This window comes from Cnephaeus nilssonii, assembly GCF_951640355.1.
Source record: "Cnephaeus nilssonii genome assembly, chromosome: 2".
NCBI lineage: Eukaryota > Metazoa > Chordata > Mammalia > Chiroptera > Vespertilionidae > Cnephaeus > Cnephaeus nilssonii.
The window spans coordinates 23382223-23401684 of NC_137073.1; the positions used below are offsets into that span (position 1 = coordinate 23382223).

Genomic DNA, 19462 nt, shown 5'->3' on the forward strand with positions numbered 1-19462 from the left:
TGAAATACCTTCTTAAGGACTTTTTATAACTAAAAAAGGTGAGCCTGAGGACCAAGAGCTCTGCTCCAGGAAGACGTTCTCACTGTCTGCTAGCAAAGCTGTAACCTTTCAGTCTTGCTCTGTGGCTCCTAAGGTCAATCAGCTGCCTGAACTGTTCTGTGAAACTTATTTACCCACCACCCACCCACATGGCATTTCCAAGAGCTGACAGCGTAGTGGATGGGGGAAGGGGGTGAACTCAGGAAATGATCTGTACCTCCAGTCATTGTGTTCCTCCTGGAGGAGCATTCCTTGAACCACCCCCTGCCCCAGCCTTTTGACTGTCGCTACCAAAGAATAACACGCCGACCCTCCCTTACTCGTCCCTTCGGAAGATACCGAGCACCTCCTCTGTGCCAGTCCGTGGGATGCATGCACCGGCTGCCGTGTTTCATCCTTTCATCTAATCTGTAATAAGCCTGGCAGGGAGGTATTATTTCCCACTTTATAACTGAGAAAAGTGAGGCTCAGCCAAGTCAGAGTGCAAGCCTAGACCTCCGTAACTGGAAAGCCGTGCTCTTTTGAGATGGTGTCCTAGTCCTGTATGGACTTGGCCCCCACACTGCCTGATTCCACGCCTGACTGAACTTGAGCGAGTTACATCAATTCTCTGAATCTCAGTTTCCCCATCTGCAAAATGAAGATGATCAACCCATTAGGATGATGATGTATCTGAAATGTGTAACATGGCCTGGTACCAAGTAAGAGGCCAAGAAATGTAACAAAACAACACACACATGCTCTCTAACAGTCTGGAGGCTAGAACTCTGAAATCAAGGGGTTAGGAAGGCCATGCTCCATGTGGAGGCTCTGGGAGGATCCTTCCTTACCTCTTCTAGCTTCTGGTGGCACCCCGCATTCCTTGGCTTGTGGCCACATCATTTCAATTTCTGTCTCTGTCTTCACATGCCTTTTTCTCTCTGTGTGTCTCTCTTCTGTGTGTCTCTTTATAAGGGCACTTTTCTTTGGACTTAGGGCCCATCTGGATAATTCAGGATGATCTCATCTCGAGATCCTTAACTTAAGTACATCTGCAAAAATAGTTTTTTCAAGTAAGTCACATTTATAGGTTTCAGAACTTGAGATGTGGACATAGCCATTTGGGGGCCACCGTTTAATCGACTATAGCTGCTATTAAAAACATGTTTGAAAGGCACAAGTCATGCATGAATACATTCTCAATGCCAACATTCGGATGCTAAAATCCCTTTGGCCATGACCCTCAATTCCATTCCCCACCCCAGAGATAACCATCCTGATGTTTTGGGTGCTTACCCTTCCAGATGTTTCTGTTCAGATAGAAAAATAAATGTCATCATGGATTATTACCCTGTTGGCAGGCACCAGGACAGGCCCTGGGCATTCTGAGGTGAGTTAGTGCGCAGCCTGGACCCAGTGAGCCTGCAGCCCTGGAGGGAGGAGGAAGTAAGCCGATGCCTCCATGCACATAGGCGGTGCTGTGATGGACACCACGCACAGTGCAGTGGCAGCGTTCAGCTCCCTCTGTGAGAGGGGATGTGAGGGTCAAAAGGCTTTTACCAAGTGGGGGCACCTTGTGAACTGTGAAAGGTGCATGTGTGGGGAACTGTGTAAGGAAGGAACCTGGAGTGGGCTTAGCCACGCCAGCGGCAGAAAGCGAACCTGGATGTGTATTTCCTGAAGGGTGTTCCCGAGGATTGTCATACCAGGGAACTGGATCCATAGTTACCGACCCCTGGTAGGGAAATATGGGGACGTACTGGGTTCAGGGACTGGAAGTGCAAAAGTGAATGAGCCACAGTCTCTGCCCTGGAGGGGTTTTCCCAGTGACGCATATGCCCGTGGAAGCTCACGAGGGGTGTTCTGTTTGCAAGAAGACAGCATTTGAGGTGATGGACATGGCGATACCTTCTGTTGTCCTTGCAGTCTGAAGTCTCCCGCAGATCAGCCCAGATAAGCCAGAGCCACTGCTGTCTGTAATAACAGGCTCCTCAGACCCGCTGCCTAAACATCTTTGATACCTTAATGCTCGTACACACTGCTCCCTGCTGATTTCTAAGTGACAGTTCCAGTTGTGTGTGCAGTGTTTTGAAGGAAATCCTACATTTACTCTATAGTTTCACCACAGTACTAGTGAGAGCGGGTTTGGATTCTAAAATTTACACATCTATGCTTTGTTGGCATCTTTTGGTTGCTCTGTGCCTCAGTTTCTTTGGTTATTTTATGGGACTTAAGGGTGAAATGAGAGTGAATGAGGCAGCTTAGTGTTTTCTAAACTTTTTTTCCCCTTTAAATAAATCATGCTTGTGTAACCCTTAAGAGTAGCTCTTCTCAGATGGGTAAAGGATCAAAGTAGAGCCAGAACTTGTTGAAGCAGGGCATTGGGGGGACAGGGCACTGAGCCCATGGGTAGGTCCTAGTGTCCCTGGGGGTCTGTCAGGAGCAGGTAAGAAGCCCCTCCCCCCATGTGGCGAGAAGTCTGCAGTCAGGACACCCGACCACTGAGGTTGCTACTTCATCCTCAGGCCTTGGTTTCCTCATCTGTGGCAGAGCAGGCGTGGATTAGTTAAATGCTTTCAACTCATCCTTATAGGCCCAAGTCTTTCACTAGAGATTGGCTAAAAATTCATAACTTAAGAATAACTTTATATTAGCAATTTAAGCCTAGTGAAACTGTAGACAGTTGTTAATTAGTACTTTTCTTACAAGTAAGCTTTAAAAAATCTGTTGATGAAAGGTGATGGGCAGAGAGGTTGGCATATTATCTCATGTGCATAGTCTAGATGGTGTGTGTGTGTGTGTGTGTGTGTGTGTGTGTGTGTGTGTGTGTGTGTAGCAGCCTCCTGGCTTGTCCCCCTTGCCTGGCTCCTAGTGGCTTACTGAAACGTGAGCTTGCCCGTCTCTCCCTGCGGAATTCCCTTCAGTGGCTCCCCTGGATTTGAGCAGAGGTGAGGGACCGGCTGTTTTCCCCATGCTCCAGCCTCAGCCCAGCCACCTTCCCTCCAGGCCACGTTCCCTCATCCCCTGGGCAGCCCCCTGTTATCCCAGCTCCTCTCTGCAGACTTTCCCACTGTGACATGAAATTAATTATGTGGATGGGCACTGAAAGGCATCTCTCCTGGGGGATTGAGTGCTTCTGAGCCCAGCTTTGTCTCCATTCCCTGAGGCCGCCCTGGTGCTTGGTGCGAGCCTGTGAGGAAGCACCCGAACAACGGGGGAGCCTGTGCATGTGGGGAATGGAGCGGTGGCCCCCACTCACGGGTGAGGGCCGCGGGGCCCCATACCGGTCTGTTCTGTCCAACACCCTTGCACTCTGTCCACAGATAATGAGAGCAGCTGCCACTCACCAAGCAGCTGTTTCTGCCAGGCGCTGGGCAGGGGATGGTCCTCGCAGGGTCGTGTTGAAGCCTCACAGCAACCCCACAGGGGCTGCTTCACAGGAGGACGGGCCCAGAGAAGGGTGGTGGCTTGTTCTAGGCCCCGCAGCCACGTCCGAGCTCAGGCCCAGCCGGCCCGAGTCTCACGCCAGGCCTTGTCTACAAATGGAAGCACTTATTTAGAACGGGGAAAGAAATCACAATACATCATCATTTTTAAAGAGCTGATAAGTACCACCAATATCTCAGAATCCAGATAAATATGACAGTTTTATTAATTAACCATCCGACACATCTCCACTGCTTCCCCCACATTGAAGGCTGACAACCTTAAGTACAGAGGCTGTGCTCTGCTAGCCCCGTAATAGGACACTGATATTATAATGTCATTTTCTATGCAGAGAATAGAAAGACAGTTCTGTTGTTTTCTGCATGGTTGATCAAAACATATTTTCCCACCATTTTCTCTGGAAAAATGTGAAATAGTTCCATGGAAGGCTTTCACAGCGAGCACCGTGTCCCCATCCCCTGGCTGCTGCCACCAACATTTGACGGCACCCGCTTTCCCCTCCTCTCCCCGCTCCCTCCTGCGCCCATCAAGTCGTCTTCTTTTTCTGATGCAAAGTAAGCTGCACATTTTAGTTTTCATTTCGTCCAAAATACTAAAGTGTGCGTTCTGGAGTTTAATATTTTTGTTTGTAGTTTTTTCTTCGTTTGAGATAACATTTATATACATTGAAATGTACACCTTTTAATTGTGTGGCCACTGAGTGTTGACAAGGGCACAAGCCTGTGTGGCCCGCCTTCCTCTCAAGGCGTAGAACGTTACCCTCCTCCCAGAACGGTCCCTTCCCCACTGTCCCCACGCCTCTCTCAGAGGCAGTCGCTGGGTGTTTTTCCCCGTCTTAGACATAACACTTCTTCTTGTAATTTAAAATGTCAAGGTTGTTACACTTATTTTTCAGAAGGGTAACAGCTCACATACATGGTAAAAATGTAGAAGGTATAAAGTTTTACAGTAAAAAATAAATCTTCCTCTTGCCCCTGTGCCTTGCTTCTCACTGTCCTTTGCTCACAGCGCCCACAGTTGGCAGTTTCTGTGTCTCTGGAAATGATAACTGCACATCCAATCACATGAGTACCCACCTCCCAGCTGCTTCAGGAAAATAGGAGCTCGCCTGACATGCAGTTTTGTGTCTGGCTTTTGCCATTTGACAATAAACCTTAGAGATCACCCCCAGTTAGCAGCGATCTGTGCTCTCCCTGCAGTAGCTGTGCAGGCTGGCTCGCACTGGAGCCGTATCTTAGGTAACCATTTCATTAGTTGTTTCCAGGCTGTTATTGCCATGAATGATGTTGCAGTAAATGCCCTTGTATAGGTGTCCTTGTCCATATGTTGTTCATGTATCTTGACTACCTGGAAAGAAATGAGATGTCCATCTTAGTAAATTAGATGATTTTCTCACATTCCTTCCCTCTCATTTCCGGTTCTCCTCCCATTCATGGACCCACCTGTTCATCTGTCTGTCCATCCACTGGGAACATTCTTTCAGCGATCAGTATGTGCCTGGTACGTCTTGGGCTCTGAGAATATTGTTCTCAAGACTCTCAGTCTTTTGAGAAAAACAGACACATGAAAACAAAGCACGGAGGTGTGATAGTCTGCCTTCGTGCAGGCTTCCAGGGCTGCCCAGAGGTAGAATAAAAAACTTTAAAACTCCTATTTGCCAGTTCTTTACGCCCAGCAGAAAGTCTTAGATCTCAGCTGACTTTAAACCCCATGTGGCTCTGATACCTCTAATTGTACATCTATAAAACGAAAGAACCAATGAACAAACATACACATGGAACCCTGGAAGTGGTCCAGACCCAGGCCGGCCGCCTCCGGAGGCAAGGGAAGCCCAGGCTACTTAATGCTCACAGCAGCCACGCTGGACGGCAGAGCCATGCCATTCACAGTTTGCTCCTTATTGAAACATGAGATGAGAAAGCAGGGGTGTTGGCGGGATGGGAGATAGATTTTGGCAGTGCAAAATGAGAGCTAATTGCTCAAGGGAAGGCTAGTTGAAAAGGGATGAGTGAGAAAGTGCATCTGGAAACATAGATTGCGGGTGTGATTTCACGACTGGGACAAAGACTCGCTGCTGTCACATCTGCTTGTTGCCTTTCCTTTGAACAGTGAGCCCTGTAATTAGAAGAGGGACTACGATTCACTTTCTCTGGTTATTCTGATCTCCAAACTAATGTATCCTTATCATGCATGGAGATTGGGGATGTGCTACAGAGGGGTTTATGAGTGGATTGACATTTCTGTGTGGAAACACAGCTTCCATTTTATCATTCGTTCCTTTAACCAGCCGCACATGCTCATTCCGTGCCCATGGTGTGCCGGGTGCTAGGCAAGGATGGCATGTGTCATGGTGAGAATAGACGTGGGAGTTCCCAGGAGGACCAATCTTACCTTATAATAGACAAATATGCAAATTGACCGCACCTTCGCTACGCCCAAGCCACACCCACCAACCGAGCCACGCCCACCAACCACGCCCACCAGGAAACCGTTGCAGGGACGTTGGGGTGTGGCGGAGCCCAAGGCCGGGAAAGCCTTGGGGCGGAGGCTTTCCTGGCCTTGGGCACTAGCAGGGAGCCTGCACGGATCACAGGCAACGACCAGGGGGTCGGCTCCTACGATCCGTAGCAGAGATGCTGGGTGCGGCCGAGCCCGAGGCTTTCTCGGCCTTGGGCACCAGCGGGGAGCCTGCAAGGATCGCAGGAAACCACTGGGGGTCGGCTCCTGCGATCCTTAGCAGGGATGTTGGGTGTGGCTGAGCCCAAAGCCACTGCCCGGGGCCAAGCCCCGACCCTGAAAAAGGCAGAAGGCGGTGGCCACAGCCAAGGCCTGGGTCCCCAGTGCCGGCAGAAAACTGGTGCAGGCAGCCAGGTGAATGAAGGTCTATTGCACGAATCTTCGTGCAAACGGGCTACTAGTGTGCAGATAAACCGGAATGGAGTTGTTGCCAGCTGAACAACGTGAGTCATGAAGGTGGCAGTGTTTAGTTTTGTTGGTCAGGGAAGGCATCTCAGGAATTCAGTTTCAGCTGGGCCTGGGAAGATGAGAGAGGAGCCAGCCATACAGAGAGGCTGGGGTCAGAGGGGGAGGGGCCTGTGATTGCGGTCATACTTGCTTCATAGTATCTGAGGATTAAATGCACGAATACTTCGGCACATTGTAGGTGTTTGACACATGTTGGTCCCTCGTCCCCCACCATCTTTGTTACTCTGTCTAGTAGGACAGTCAGAGGCTGGTTGCCATGGGATAGGCGAGGAAGACACCAAGGTTTACTGAAGCCAGGTGACTTCTCTACCAGTGGGAGCCTGGATTAGAATTCAAAATGTCTGAGCTTCTGCTTGTTCCCTTAGGATTCAGCTCAGAGCCTGGAGGGTGACCTGTGTATTTGGAGATGGAGAAGGAGCCAGGCTTCCAAGGGGAAACCAGCCGCTTTGGACTGGGCCAGGTCTGCACCTTGGCCTCCAGGCCTGGCGCCTATCAAAGTCACTCTGGTGACAAAGACAGGCTGTGAGAAAGGCGTAGGCTGAGACGCACTTGTACACTGTGCACGTCAGCTCCTGAGCTCTGAGCCCTCGACACCAGCCGAGGATCTGCAGTAGGATCTGGATAACTCCGTCTCTGAGCTTCCTAGTGTGCAGGTGCAGACGCAGAGCACGGGGCCTTCCTAGTGTGCAGGTGCAGAGCACGGGGGCTTTCTAGTGTGCAGGTGCAGAGCACGGGGCCTTCCTAGTGTGCAGGTGCAGAGCACGGGGGCTCTCTAGTGTGCAGGTGCAGAGCACGGGGGCTTCCTAGTGTGCAGGTGCAGACACAGAGCACGGGGCCTTCCTAGTGTGCAGGTGCAGAGCACGGGGGCTTTCTAGTGTGCAGGTGCAGGTGCAGAGCACGGGGGTTTCCTAGTGTGCAGGTGCAGAGCACGGGGGCTTCCTAGTGTGCAGACGCAGAGCACGGGGCCTTCCTAGTGTGCAGGTGCAGACGCAGAGCACAGGGCTTCCTAGTGTGCAGGTGCAGAGCACGGGGCCTTCCTAGTGTGCAGGTGCAGGTGCAGAGCCCAGGGCTTCCTAGTGTGCAGGTGCAGAGCACGGGGCTTCCTAGTGTGCAGGTGCAGAGCACGGGGCCTTCCTAGTGTGCAGGTGCAGGTGCAGAGCACAGGGCTTCCTAGTGTGCAGGTGCAGAGCACGGGGCTTACTAGTGTGCAGGTGCAGAGCACAGGGGCTTCCTAGTGTGCAGGTGCAGGTGCAGAGCACGGGGGCTTCCTAGTGTGCAGGTGCAGAGCACGGGGCCTTTCTAGTGTGCAGGTGCAGGTGCAGAGCACAGGGCTTCCTAGTGTGCAGGTGTAGAGCACGGGGCTTCCTAGTGTGCAGGTGCAGAGCACAGGGGCTTCGTAGTGTGCAGGTGCAGGTGCAGAGCACGGGGGCTTCCTAGTGTGCAGGTGCAGAGCACGGGGCCTTTCTAGTGTGCAGGTGCAGACGCAGAGCACAGGGCTTCCTAGTGTGCAGGTGTAGAGCACGGGGGCTTCCTAGTGTGCAGGTGCAGGTGCAGAGCACGGGGCTTCCTAGTGTGCAGGTGTAGAGCACGGGGGCTTCCTAGTGTGCAGGTGCAGACACAGAGCACGGGGCTTCCTAGTGTGCAGGTGTAGAGCACGGGGGCTTCCTAGTGTACAGGTGCAGACACAGAGCACGGGGCCTTCCTAGTGTGCAGGTGCAGACGCAGAGCACAGGGCTTCCTAGTGTGCAGGTGCAGACGCAGAGCACAGGGCTTCCTAGTGTGCAGGTGCAGAGCACGGGGCCTTCCTAGTGTGCAGGTGCAGAGCACGGGGCTTCCTAGTGTGCAGGTGCAGAGCACGGGGCCTTCCTAGTGTGCAGGTGCAGAGCACGGGGGCTTCCTAGTGTGCAGGTGCAGAGCACGGGGCCTTTCTAGTGTGCAGGTGCAGGTGCAGAGCACAGGGCTTCCTAGTGTGCAGGTGTAGAGCACGGGGCTTCCTAGTGTGCAGGTGCAGAGCACAGGGGCTTCGTAGTGTGCAGGTGCAGGTGCAGAGCACGGGGGCTTCCTAGTGTGCAGGTGCAGAGCACGGGGCCTTTCTAGTGTGCAGGTGCAGACGCAGAGCACAGGGCTTCCTAGTGTGCAGGTGTAGAGCACGGGGGCTTCCTAGTGTGCAGGTGCAGGTGCAGAGCACGGGGCTTCCTAGTGTGCAGGTGTAGAGCACGGGGGCTTCCTAGTGTGCAGGTGCAGACACAGAGCACGGGGCTTCCTAGTGTGCAGGTGTAGAGCACGGGGGCTTCCTAGTGTACAGGTGCAGACACAGAGCACGGGGCCTTCCTAGTGTGCAGGTGCAGACGCAGAGCACAGGGCTTCCTAGTGTGCAGGTGCAGACGCAGAGCACAGGGCTTCCTAGTGTGCAGGTGCAGAGCACGGGGCCTTCCTAGTGTGCAGGTGCAGAGCACGGGGCTTCCTAGTGTGCAGGTGCAGAGCACGGGGCCTTCCTAGTGTGCAGGTGCAGAGCACGGGGCCTTCCTAGTGTGCAGGTGCAGGTGCAGAGCACAGGGGCTTCCTAGTGTGCAGGTGCAGGTGCAGAGCACGGGGGCTTCCTAGTGTGCAGGTGCAGAGCACGGGGCCTTCCTAGTGTGCAGGTGCAGAGCACGGGGCCTTCCTAGTGTGCAGGTGCAGACGCAGAGCACGGGGCTTCCTAGTGTGCAGGTGCAGAGCACAGGGGCTTCCTAGTGTGCAGGTGCAGAGCACGGGGCCTTCCTAGTGTGCAGGTGCAGAGCACGGGGGCTTCCTAGTGTGCAGGTGCAGAGCACGGGGCCTTCCTAGTGTGCAGGTGCAGAGCACGGGGCCTTCCTAGTGTGCAGGTGCAGGTGCAGAGCACAGGGGCTTCCTAGTGTGCAGGTGCAGGTGCAGAGCACGGGGGCTTCCTAGTGTGCAGGTGCAGAGCACGGGGCCTTCCTAGTGTGCAGGTGCAGAGCACGGGGCCTTCCTAGTGTGCAGGTGCAGACGCAGAGCACGGGGCTTCCTAGTGTGCAGGTGCAGAGCACAGGGGCTTCCTAGTGTGCAGGTGCAGAGCACGGGGGCTTCCTAGTGTGCAGGTGCAGGTGCAGAGCACGGGGCCTTCCTAGTGTGCAGGTGCAGGTGCAGAGCACAGGGGCTTCCTAGTGTGCAGGTGCAGAGCACGGGGCCTTCCTAGTGTGCAGGTGCAGAGCACGGGGCCTTCCTAGTGTGCAGGTGCAGAGCACGGGGCCTTCCTAGTGTGCAGGTGCAGAGCACGGGGGCTTCCTGTGGGAGGCAGCACAGCTCAGTGTGCAAAGTGCAGACTCTGGAGCCAGACCACAAGCATTGGGAGCCCACCTCAGTCACTGACTAGTTGAATGACCTCGGACAAGTTACTTTTTGGGCTATCTATTGCTATATGTCAAACCACCCCAAAACTCAGTGACTTAAAAAACATATCCACTTTCTTATCTCATGATAGTTTGGGTTGACTGGGCTCAGCTGGGTGGTTATGCTATATCATAAGCTTGTTCATGTGGCTGTTGGCTCTGGCTGTCCTCTGGGTCTCAGATGGGATTGGTGGGCTTCTCCACCTGGAGTCACTGAGGCTGAGGCTGCCCGGGAACCACGGGCTGGGAGGTGTTTGGGTTGGGCTCATGCCATCTTCACTTTATTCACACTGATCACTCTCATCCTCACCTGTGAAATGGGGGCGACATCTCTTCCCACAGGGCCGTGAGGAGGAGGGGGTGAGAAGGGTTGTTACGGGAAAGCACTGCATAAAGCAGGAAGCCTTGGGGGACTATGTCTGTGTTATGCCCAGTGTTCAGGATCCCCAAAAACCCACCAGGAAGGAGCCAAGCCTGATGTAAAAGCATAAGAACCTTTATTCGTGCTAGCAGGAGCTCTCGTCTCCAGCAATCACCAGGGGAGAGAGAGAGCCTTGGGAGAACAAAGGCCTTAAAGGGGGTCCAAAGCAGTGGGCGGGGGGGGAACGTTCGTGGTCCTGTTGATTGGTCAGGGGGCAGGGTCAGGGGTCTGGTTACACAGGGGTACTGTGCAGCTTGCCTAATTTGGACTGAGTCCACTTCTCTATATTCCTATTGGCAGGTTTATGCAACTGTTATATTCTCGCGGTTTTCTTAGAAAAAGGAGTCATATACATAGTTACACAGGATGGAGGGTACAGTACATTTTGTGCTGTCCGGCTCTGCCCTTTTATCTGCAGGTCTCTCAGGATGGGCAGTGAGGGCACCTGCCTGGGTCCTGCCAATCGGAGACATAGTTTTCTCCGTGGTTTTGGCAATTGGCTGATTCTCTCTTTCTGCCCTTCCTTCCCTCTCCTCCCTCTCTCCCTTCGTACATAAACATTTATTTAGCACACTTGTCATTCTTTGTGGCAGAACCTCTAGTGTTTGTACTCTCTTCCCAGTTTGAGAAATCCCCAGTCAGAGTGTCAGGATGACCCAGTGTCCCAGTCCCACGCTGGTATCATGAGGTGGCTGCTCCCAGCCCCATGCAGCCCAGGGAATCGAGCCAGGGTTTTGTGGAAGCTTGTGGCTGATGTAGCCCAGACACTGATTCTCCGTGGGTCTCAAGGACCCAGGATTCCTGGCTGCTCTACTCCTAGCAAGGGCCCTGCCTTCCCCGCACCCACATTCTGCCACAGGGCTTCCCGAGGCCAGACGGCGAGCTCCCATCTCTGCGGGGTCAAGGAGAAGTGAATGAAGACCGCTGAGCTGCCAGTCACTTATTATGCCCCATGGGGAGGGCAAATCAGAGAGTGCTGCCTCCCAGAGCTGTGTTCCTGGTTCCTGGGGCTTCAGGAGGCCGTGAGGGATGTTGGTGGCCAGTATCAGTAGAAAGTTATGTTTCTGATGAAGTTCCCTCTGCTCCACACTGAAGTAAAGCCAGCTTCCTGGAAAATTACTGTAAACCCAGATGATGGCTGGTATCCAGCCAGGTGGACAGCATTTCCAGGCGAAGGGTACAGTGGTGCAGCCGATGTCTTCACGGTCCCTCCTCCGATCTGTGTTCTCCATCTGATCCTCTCATTATGCCAGGAGAGACACAGGTGCTGAGGGAAAGCTCAGAGGACACGAGAGGCCGAGAGCCACCTACAGCCCCACCAGAGAAGGCTCGAGAGTCCTAACCTTTCCCATCGATCCCCCTCCGTCAAGGGGAGAGAGTGCCTGGAAGGTGGTGAGCCTTCAGAGCCGTCCTTTGCCCTCCCTTTTCCATTCCTGATGCATCAAAGAGTTTGAAGGCAAAGTCTCTTCCATCTGGCTTTCTGCATTCTAGCAAAATGCATTGGGGGAAGGAGTTGGAAAAAAATATAATTTACAATGCACACTTAAATGAATACATAAGGTGTGCCTGTTTGTGGCTACACAATTAATGCATCCTCATTGTGGAAAGTACAGAAAAGTTCAAATATATAACCAAATTCATCTGACCTCTCAGCCAGCTCCCACTGTCATCTTTCAGGTCTGTTTCATTCTGACTTTGCTGACACACATGCATTGTGAGTTATTTTGGGAATCACAGGGCATTTGCAGTCCATAGCAGCGTTTTATTAAGCAGAGAGCAGCAGCTTTTTTCTGTGCCATTAAAAATTGATCAAAAGCACTCTATTGGTGGGATTATACTTTTTAATTTAAATCTTGGGGTGGTAGTACGTTATTTCAAAACTCAAATGATATAAAAGGCTGTTTGATAGACAGCCTCATTCCCAATGCTGTACTCCAGCTTCCTGGACCTCCACCCCAGTGCCCAGAGGTGCCCCTTTGGTGTCTTACATTTCACTGCTACAGCTTCTCGATGCAAAAAACAAACCCAAACAACCAAATGCAACTTGATAGTCTTATCTTAGTTTTTGCACATGGTAGTGAGTAAGACCCACCGACTACCCCTGCTTTTGCTGCCACTCGATCACCTGTCTTGGAGCTCTTTTCAAAACAGCACGTGGAATGCTATCATTTTCTTTAAAAGTGTGTTTAAACTTTTTTTTTTAAAGCAGTTCATTCAAAATATACTCTTTTTAAAAATCTTATAGAAAGATAACAAATGAAAAATATGCCTTTTTCTCCCCAACCCCACTCTTAATCTACTATCAATGATAGCCACGGTCATTATGCTCTTATATACTTTTCCAGAATTATTTTATGCTTGCACCCTCGGGAGTGTGTGTACCTCATCCTTAGTTTGGCCATCTCATGTGGACATGCCTCAAGTTCTTGAATCATTCCTCTATGGTTGGACCTTGATGTTGTTTGCTTTTTCCCCCCCACTTGTCTAAGCAATGGAAAGAGAATGATGTGAATGTTGGTCTTTGGTTGTTTCTTCTAGAAAAGCTCTTGGAGTGAGATTTCTGGGGCAAAGGATGTGGATGTTTTGGGGATCTTGGGACATGGAGCCTCGTGGCTTCCCTAGTAGATTATACCAGCTCTCCTCCCAGCCACCCACATGAAAATGACAGTCGCCTGAACAGCAAGGCCACCCCGACCCCCAGCCCAGAAGTTCCTGATCATTTGAAAATGAAGTGTTTTCCAGTGGCTTGCTCAGCAGGTTTTCTCCTTGTTGGGCTTGAAGGAATTTCTCAAAAGCAGCTTCTTAGCAAAGTCTGCTGCCTGGAGCCCTGTCTAACTGCATAGCTCACATCTGAGGGCTCCAGCTGGGTCACTCTCCGCCTGGGCTGCCATACATAGGTGAGGCCGGCAGGACAGATTCGTGTCTAGTGTCAAGGATAACAGAACATACTGCTCTTATTTCTCAATAATTGTCCTATTGTTATTATAGTGTACAAGTCAGTTATTGAGGCCTTTCTACCTGCCAGGCACTGTTTTGCATACTCTATAGGTGTTGAGTCTCTTTGTCCTCAGAATAACCTATGAATATTACTACTGTTATGTCCATTTTACAGATTAAGTCAGTGGGACACAGAGAAATTGGGTGATTTGCTCATGACTCTACAGTCAGGAAGAGGGGGAGCTGGGATTGGATCCTGAGCCAGGAGGCCCTAGAGCACAGGCTCCGTAATCACTGTGTTCTCCTGCCTCTGAAGGGAACCCACTGTTTCTTTAAGGGGGTCTTCTGAATGCTCTAAGGGCAGAACTTCTGGCTACGTCTCACCTTCTCCTTTCACCTGTTCGCTGATGTTTCCTCTGTCTGGGGGAATTTGTAGCAGAAAAGCCTTTGAAGTTGGACAGACCTGGACTCATATCCGGTTTGTATATTGTGACTGTGGGCACTCCTGTGGCCTCCCTGAGCCTCAGTCCATCTGTAGAGTAGCGGGGGGTGGGGGGGTCCACCCTTGGGACTGTTACCCAGACTGAAGGTGGTCGTATAATATGAAATCTCTGACAGATGTGCAGTGTGAAGTAAAAGTTCTCTTTCCCTAACTACCCCACACCCTTCTCTGTTCTACTTGGTTCCTCTTAGTTCTGATCCTCATTCTTTTTAAAAAATATATTTTTATTGATTTCAGAGAGAGGAAGGGAGAGGGAGAGAAAGAGATAGAAATATCAGTGATGAGAGGAAATCATTCATCGGCTGCCTCCTGCACACCCCACACTGGGGGTCAAGCTCGCAACCCGGGAAAGTGCCCTGACCGGGATTTGAACCATGACCTTCTCTGGTTCATAGGTTGATGCTCAACTACTGAGCCACACCAGCCAGACTGATCCACATTCTTAAGCTCTAACCAGTTCAGATTCGATCAGCTCACAATAGGAAATGTATCCCTGGGTGTGATGATGTGAGCACCATTTATTGAGCATCCACCAGTGCTGACCATTGTGCTGTCTGCTTTACATAGTAGCTGCCATCACGCAGGCAGGCTCACCTCACACTCAGCCATGTCCTCCCCTGAGTCGAAGAGGACCCTGTCCTGCTGCCTGGGGTTTCCAATATGTTATGAGGGGAAGGATGGGGCCACAGAAGGCAGGCATGGGCTGTGTGTGTTTATGCATTGGGTGTGTCTGTGGTGTGATGTTCATCTTGGCAACAATGGATAATTTTTTCCACAGCGTATTTAATATCTTGCATCTCAGATTTTAACTAGGCCTTGATAGCTCCAAAATTACACGCTTTTATATGCCTGTGATTATCTCGGCAGGATGATCAGCCCTTTTTCTGTAAAGATGATTGAGATCGCTCGTGGCATATTTTTGTTCCTGTAACATCATCTCTAGCCATCCTTGCACAGAACCTCATTGTTTTCCAGCCCTGCTTTTCCACCTCTGTCTGAGCAGGGGATGCTCAGGGGTCACGAGAGGCAGGGTTCTGTTGTGATTATGCAAACCATGGTAACCACGATGCATTCTCTCTCCCTTCTCCTCTCCTAATGGCAGGTGCCTGGAGATCTGAGTCAAACATCCGAAGATCAGAGTTTGTCGGATTTCGAAATGTAAGTCCACTGTGTCTGCTTATGAGGGGCCCTTTAGAAATAGGATTCTGTGGTTTGGCTCGAGTCCCAGAAGGACTGCACGGGAAAACAGAAATCACTCTTTAAGTCCACACAGGCTGGTTTGGTTCTGGTAGAGGTGGGGAGTTGTTCGCCTGCAGCCCGAGTCTGGCCTTCAGCTGTGTTTTATGTTTCCCCTTCAGTATTGAAAAACAATTTATTTTTTTATTTTGTCTGACATTTAAGAGTTGGAAGATATCACATAAAAGTGTAAATTTCTCTATTTTCTTTAAAAGAAGAAAATCCTTGCAAGTCCATAGTCTGAGCTGAGCAGCAGCTTCCTCCTGCATACAGGGCAAGTGCTCATCAGTGAACCGCAGTCCGCACTTCTCCCTGTTGCCTGACTCTGGCTCCCCATTCATTTCATTGACTGTGTGTCTCCAGGGGAATTTGAATCTATAATCCCTGGTTGTTGGAAAGAACAATAGCTCAGTGCATTGCTCTGATTTTTTTATTAGATTCAGTTCTGTCTGGTGCCTTTGCTGATAACCCCTAAGGAATTTGGTTGGTCTTTAGACTGAATATTTCTGATCAGGTTGTCTTGGTTTTTGGACTGATAATTCCCTTGGGCTGGTAAAAAGAGTGGAGTGGGTCCTGGATTAAGGCCAGCAGAACCCTCCTCTTGTCTCATTCACTTGCCTGTGTGGAAGAAGGTTTGGCCTCTGAGAAAAGGTGTCGTCTGGGGAGAGCCCACCTCTGGAGAGGGCCGGGCAGGGAAAGCGCGTCTTGTCAGAGCCATGCTGGCCTGTGCTGACATCTCAGCTACAGGACTCACGTTGGTGTGACCTCGGGCAAGCACTTAACCTCGCTGGGCCTGAGTTTTCCATCCGTAAGAGGAAGGTCATGATACCAGCCTCGCAGGGTCGTGGGGCCGATTGAGTGAGATTGTGAAAACCATGGAGGACACCAGGAGCCTCTCGGTGCCTGGGTGGCTGCAGTGGAGGTGGAGGTGGCTGCCAGGTTGGTAGGATAAGGAGGTCCCTGTGGTTAAGAGGTGAAGCATGAAAACCAAAGGTGAGTTGCCTCCCAGGGGTGGGGTGAGTCCAGCATGAGGAGGATAATGGAATAGGCGCCTGGCAGAGGGCCAGGTGGGGCCACGCTGGGAAGGCAGGAGAGAGCTGGACAGGAGAATCCCCGAGACGTGTCAGTTGTGACCGGAAGGAACTCCTTATTAAAGTAAGAACTTACCAAGCACCTCCTGCAGGATGGTGTTATGTCAGGCCCTTGGTGGAGGGGATGAGCCGCAGTCCCTGCCTCAAGCCGCCTCCGCCAGGTCCAGTCACCTCATCTCCTCCCGGAGGTTTGCAGCCTCCTCCGCAGGTGTGCTTATCTCCACTAATGCCAGAGGGATGCTGTTTCCCTCTCTCACGTTGCAGACCCAGATCTTCCCTGTGGTGTGCCTCTGGTTCTCTCCCCCGCCCGCTCCCGTCCCCTCCCGCACACCAGCCACCCCGGCCAACGGCACCGCTAACTCACTCGGTCTTCCCTGCTTAGGATCATCAACTTAGACACAGCGTTTTCTCTGCACTGTTCTAACTCAGTCCCTCAACAACCCTCTGACATGGCTGTTGTCTACAGAGGACAGATTTGAGCAGGATTCAGATCCAGGCAGTCTTGATCTAGACACTGTGCCCTTCACGAACTTTAATTCCTTGCCCAAAACAACCTTTCCTACCTTCAGCCTCTCCTCCCCCACTTGGCTAACTCTCAGCGTTCCCCAAAGCCCTGCCCAAACCTTGCTTCCTGAAAGAAAGGACCCCCGATGTCCACTCTCCTTAGAGCCGGTGTTCCTCGGGGCCCCACAGCATTGATAATTAAACAATATTTGTGTAACAGTTTCAGACATAAATGTACCTAACAACAGAGCTCCAAAACATATCATATAAAACACTGACAGAAATGAAAGGAAAATGGTTTTACCATGATAGTTGGAGCCTTCAATACCCCACTGTCAATGATGGGAAGAACTAATAAGGAATCAGGAGACTCGACTCACACTGTGAGGAAGGAAGGCCTAACAAACACGCATAGACACCACCAAGCAGCAGCATTCGCCTCCAGTGCACATGGAACATTCTCCAGGAGAGACCATAGGTTAGGCCACACAGCAAGTCTCAGTAAATCTAAAAAGAGGGAAGTCATACCAAGTATCTTCTCCGACCACAGAGGAGTGATTTTAATGGGGATTTGCCTCTCCCTCGTTAAAGTGCACATTCCATGAGGGCCGGGACTATGTCTGCTTTCTTCATTGCTCGCTCTCTCATACCTGGAAGAGTATCTGGCACATAGTAGGTTCTCAATAACTACTTGTTTAATGCATGAGTGAAAAACAAAAGAATGAGCAAATGAACTAATATCTAGGAGGGAGATGGCGTGCAAACAGTAAGTTCCAATGCAGTGTGGTAAGTGCTCTGAAAAGGAGAAACGCCGGGAGGTTGTCTGGCCTTAGCACTGCAGGGAGGCTAACGAAAATCAGAGTGTTAGCTGCACTTCTGCACACCCCCACACACACCCCGTCCCACCTCGGCTGAAATGAAAGGGGAACACTTTGGGCACGAGTACAATTTGGGGGACCTTTACAGGAAGACTATCATTAGATATACAAACCAATTTGGTGGCTTAGAATTGCAATTTGTACTTGGAGCCCTGGGGAAATGATCAATATTTTGCCCAAGGAACTAGGTCAGCACTTCAGAGCTCAGAAGAAATGCTGCTTAGGAGAGGACCATTTCTGTGTGGAGATAAAGTGCTCTTTATTCTAGAGGTTGTGAGACGTCCTGATCATGGACTCTTCCATGATCAACATCTCAAATTCCCCGACGGGAGCGAGCAGATTTGTAGGAGCTGTTTGGCGAGAAGGAGGGCTGGGGGGAAAAGTGTTTAGCCCCAGAGCACTCTAAGTGGGGGCAAGGCCGGAACCTCGCAGCCCTTCCAGGAGTGCACAGTGCTGGTTGGATAGCTGTTACGATTGGTCTTGATGTTTCAGCAACAGTTAGCTTATCAGCTCCTCATGGGCCGGATCCAGCCTGGTGGGGGTGGGGGTGGGGATGGTGGGCTGAATGGTGAAAGGGTGGGGTGTGAATACCCAGTGACTCATAAATTGAGTTTAAAGCCTTCAAGGAGGCAAAACTATCACATGACCAAAATAACCCTTGAAAGTTCCTTAAATAGCCTATGAGGATTAGCTGAGATAATATGTATAAAAGCATGGAGCCATAAGTTGTTGGGTACTTGGTAAGTGATTTTGTATTTGACTTTAAGTCTGGTTTTATTTGAGCCATGCACAAAGTTTTTGTTCCTGGGCAAGTGGGAAGGGGGTCCTTGCACCTGGCCCCCTGGTATCCTACCTCGTCGTTCTTTGTTGCCCCTCCCCCACAGCTGTTGCTCTCACAGCCATGGCTGCTGGTCTCCTGAGCTCTCTCATGGGGTCTCCTCTCAAAACAGGGTCAGGGTCTAGAGTGAGCACAGTGAGGAGGCAGCATGACTCCCCCGGGTGCTCCAGAGACCCTGGGGGCATTACCGCACGACCCTCTGCAGTCTCTTCAGGGACTTTTGGTTATCCCCCTCTTCAGATGAGGAAACTGAGGCTCATATACATTATGAGTGTGATACTCAGAACTGAGGGGCAGCTCGTTCGCATTCCAGAATACAAACTGAAAATGTAAATTATATATATTTAAACTAAGCCCTTTAAAAATAATCTTTGGGGACCAAGTAATGCAACTTAAAACTGGTCCTTTACCGTTAAGTGTTAGAGACGTTGTCATAAATTTTTTGCACATGATGCATCTTAAAGGAAAAGATAGTCCCCTCCCCCGTTTTTGTAAATTGAAATGACCCATTTCGATCTTTTCTTCCATCAGATCAAACCGGGCGCTGATCAACGTCTGGATCCCATCCGTGTTTCTCCGGGGCAAAGCAGCGAACGCGTTCCACGTGTATCAGGTAAGCGCCTGGCTGCCAGGTAGGCAGCGCTGGGGGAGAGCTGACTCGTTTGTTGCTCTGGTCTCGGCCTCCTGGCAGTAGCGTGCTGTGCTGTGCTGTCCTGCGAGGCCACAGCTGCAGACATTGCACTCAGCGGCCGGCTCCCGGGGAACTACTGGTCCTCCATCCATAGGAGGGGACCAGGTGGCTTCTCACGCAGTTAGCCTCTCAGTGTGGCCGTGGGCCCTCAGCTCAGACAGCGTGAGGAAAGGGGAGTATGTGGCTTCTGTGGGAACTGAGGAGGCCAGGTGTGGCTCTGGCCTCAGGAGCGCCTGTCCTGTGTCCGGAAATCTGACACCCCCCCCCCACCCCCCCCCCCACCCCCGTGGTCCTCTAATGAGGCTCCTTTTCAGGCTGCTCTCTGAGGGGTGACGAGATGGCTCCCAGCAGCGCCGACTCTGGCCTCAGGGTGGTCTCAGCCACGTCCCCAGCGTTTCTTGTGGGTCTGTCTTGTATCTCAAGCCCATTCCTTCACCTTGGGGTTGGGTGATGGGCTTCTGTGATTGGCCAGGTTTGGATCATGTGACCACCGCTGGCACTGGGGCTGGGGTAGATGTTATCTGA

At 51.4% G+C, this 19462-nt stretch overlaps 1 protein-coding gene across 4 annotated transcripts in view; it reads left to right on the top strand.

Annotated features, from left to right (window-relative positions):
- Nucleotides 1-19462, top strand: part of SNX29 (sorting nexin 29) — a gene marked incomplete at its 3' end in the record, with an annotated part of 449820 nt that overhangs the window by 298757 nt on the left and 131601 nt on the right. For all 4 annotated transcript variants that reach the window (XM_079795284.1, XM_079795286.1, XM_079795285.1 and 1 more), the window contains 2 exons: nucleotides 14802-14857; nucleotides 18778-18859. In XM_079795284.1, coding sequence (XP_079651410.1) covers nucleotides 14802-14857; nucleotides 18778-18859 — 138 coding nt within the window. The remainder of the gene's footprint in view (nucleotides 1-14801; nucleotides 14858-18777; nucleotides 18860-19462) is intronic.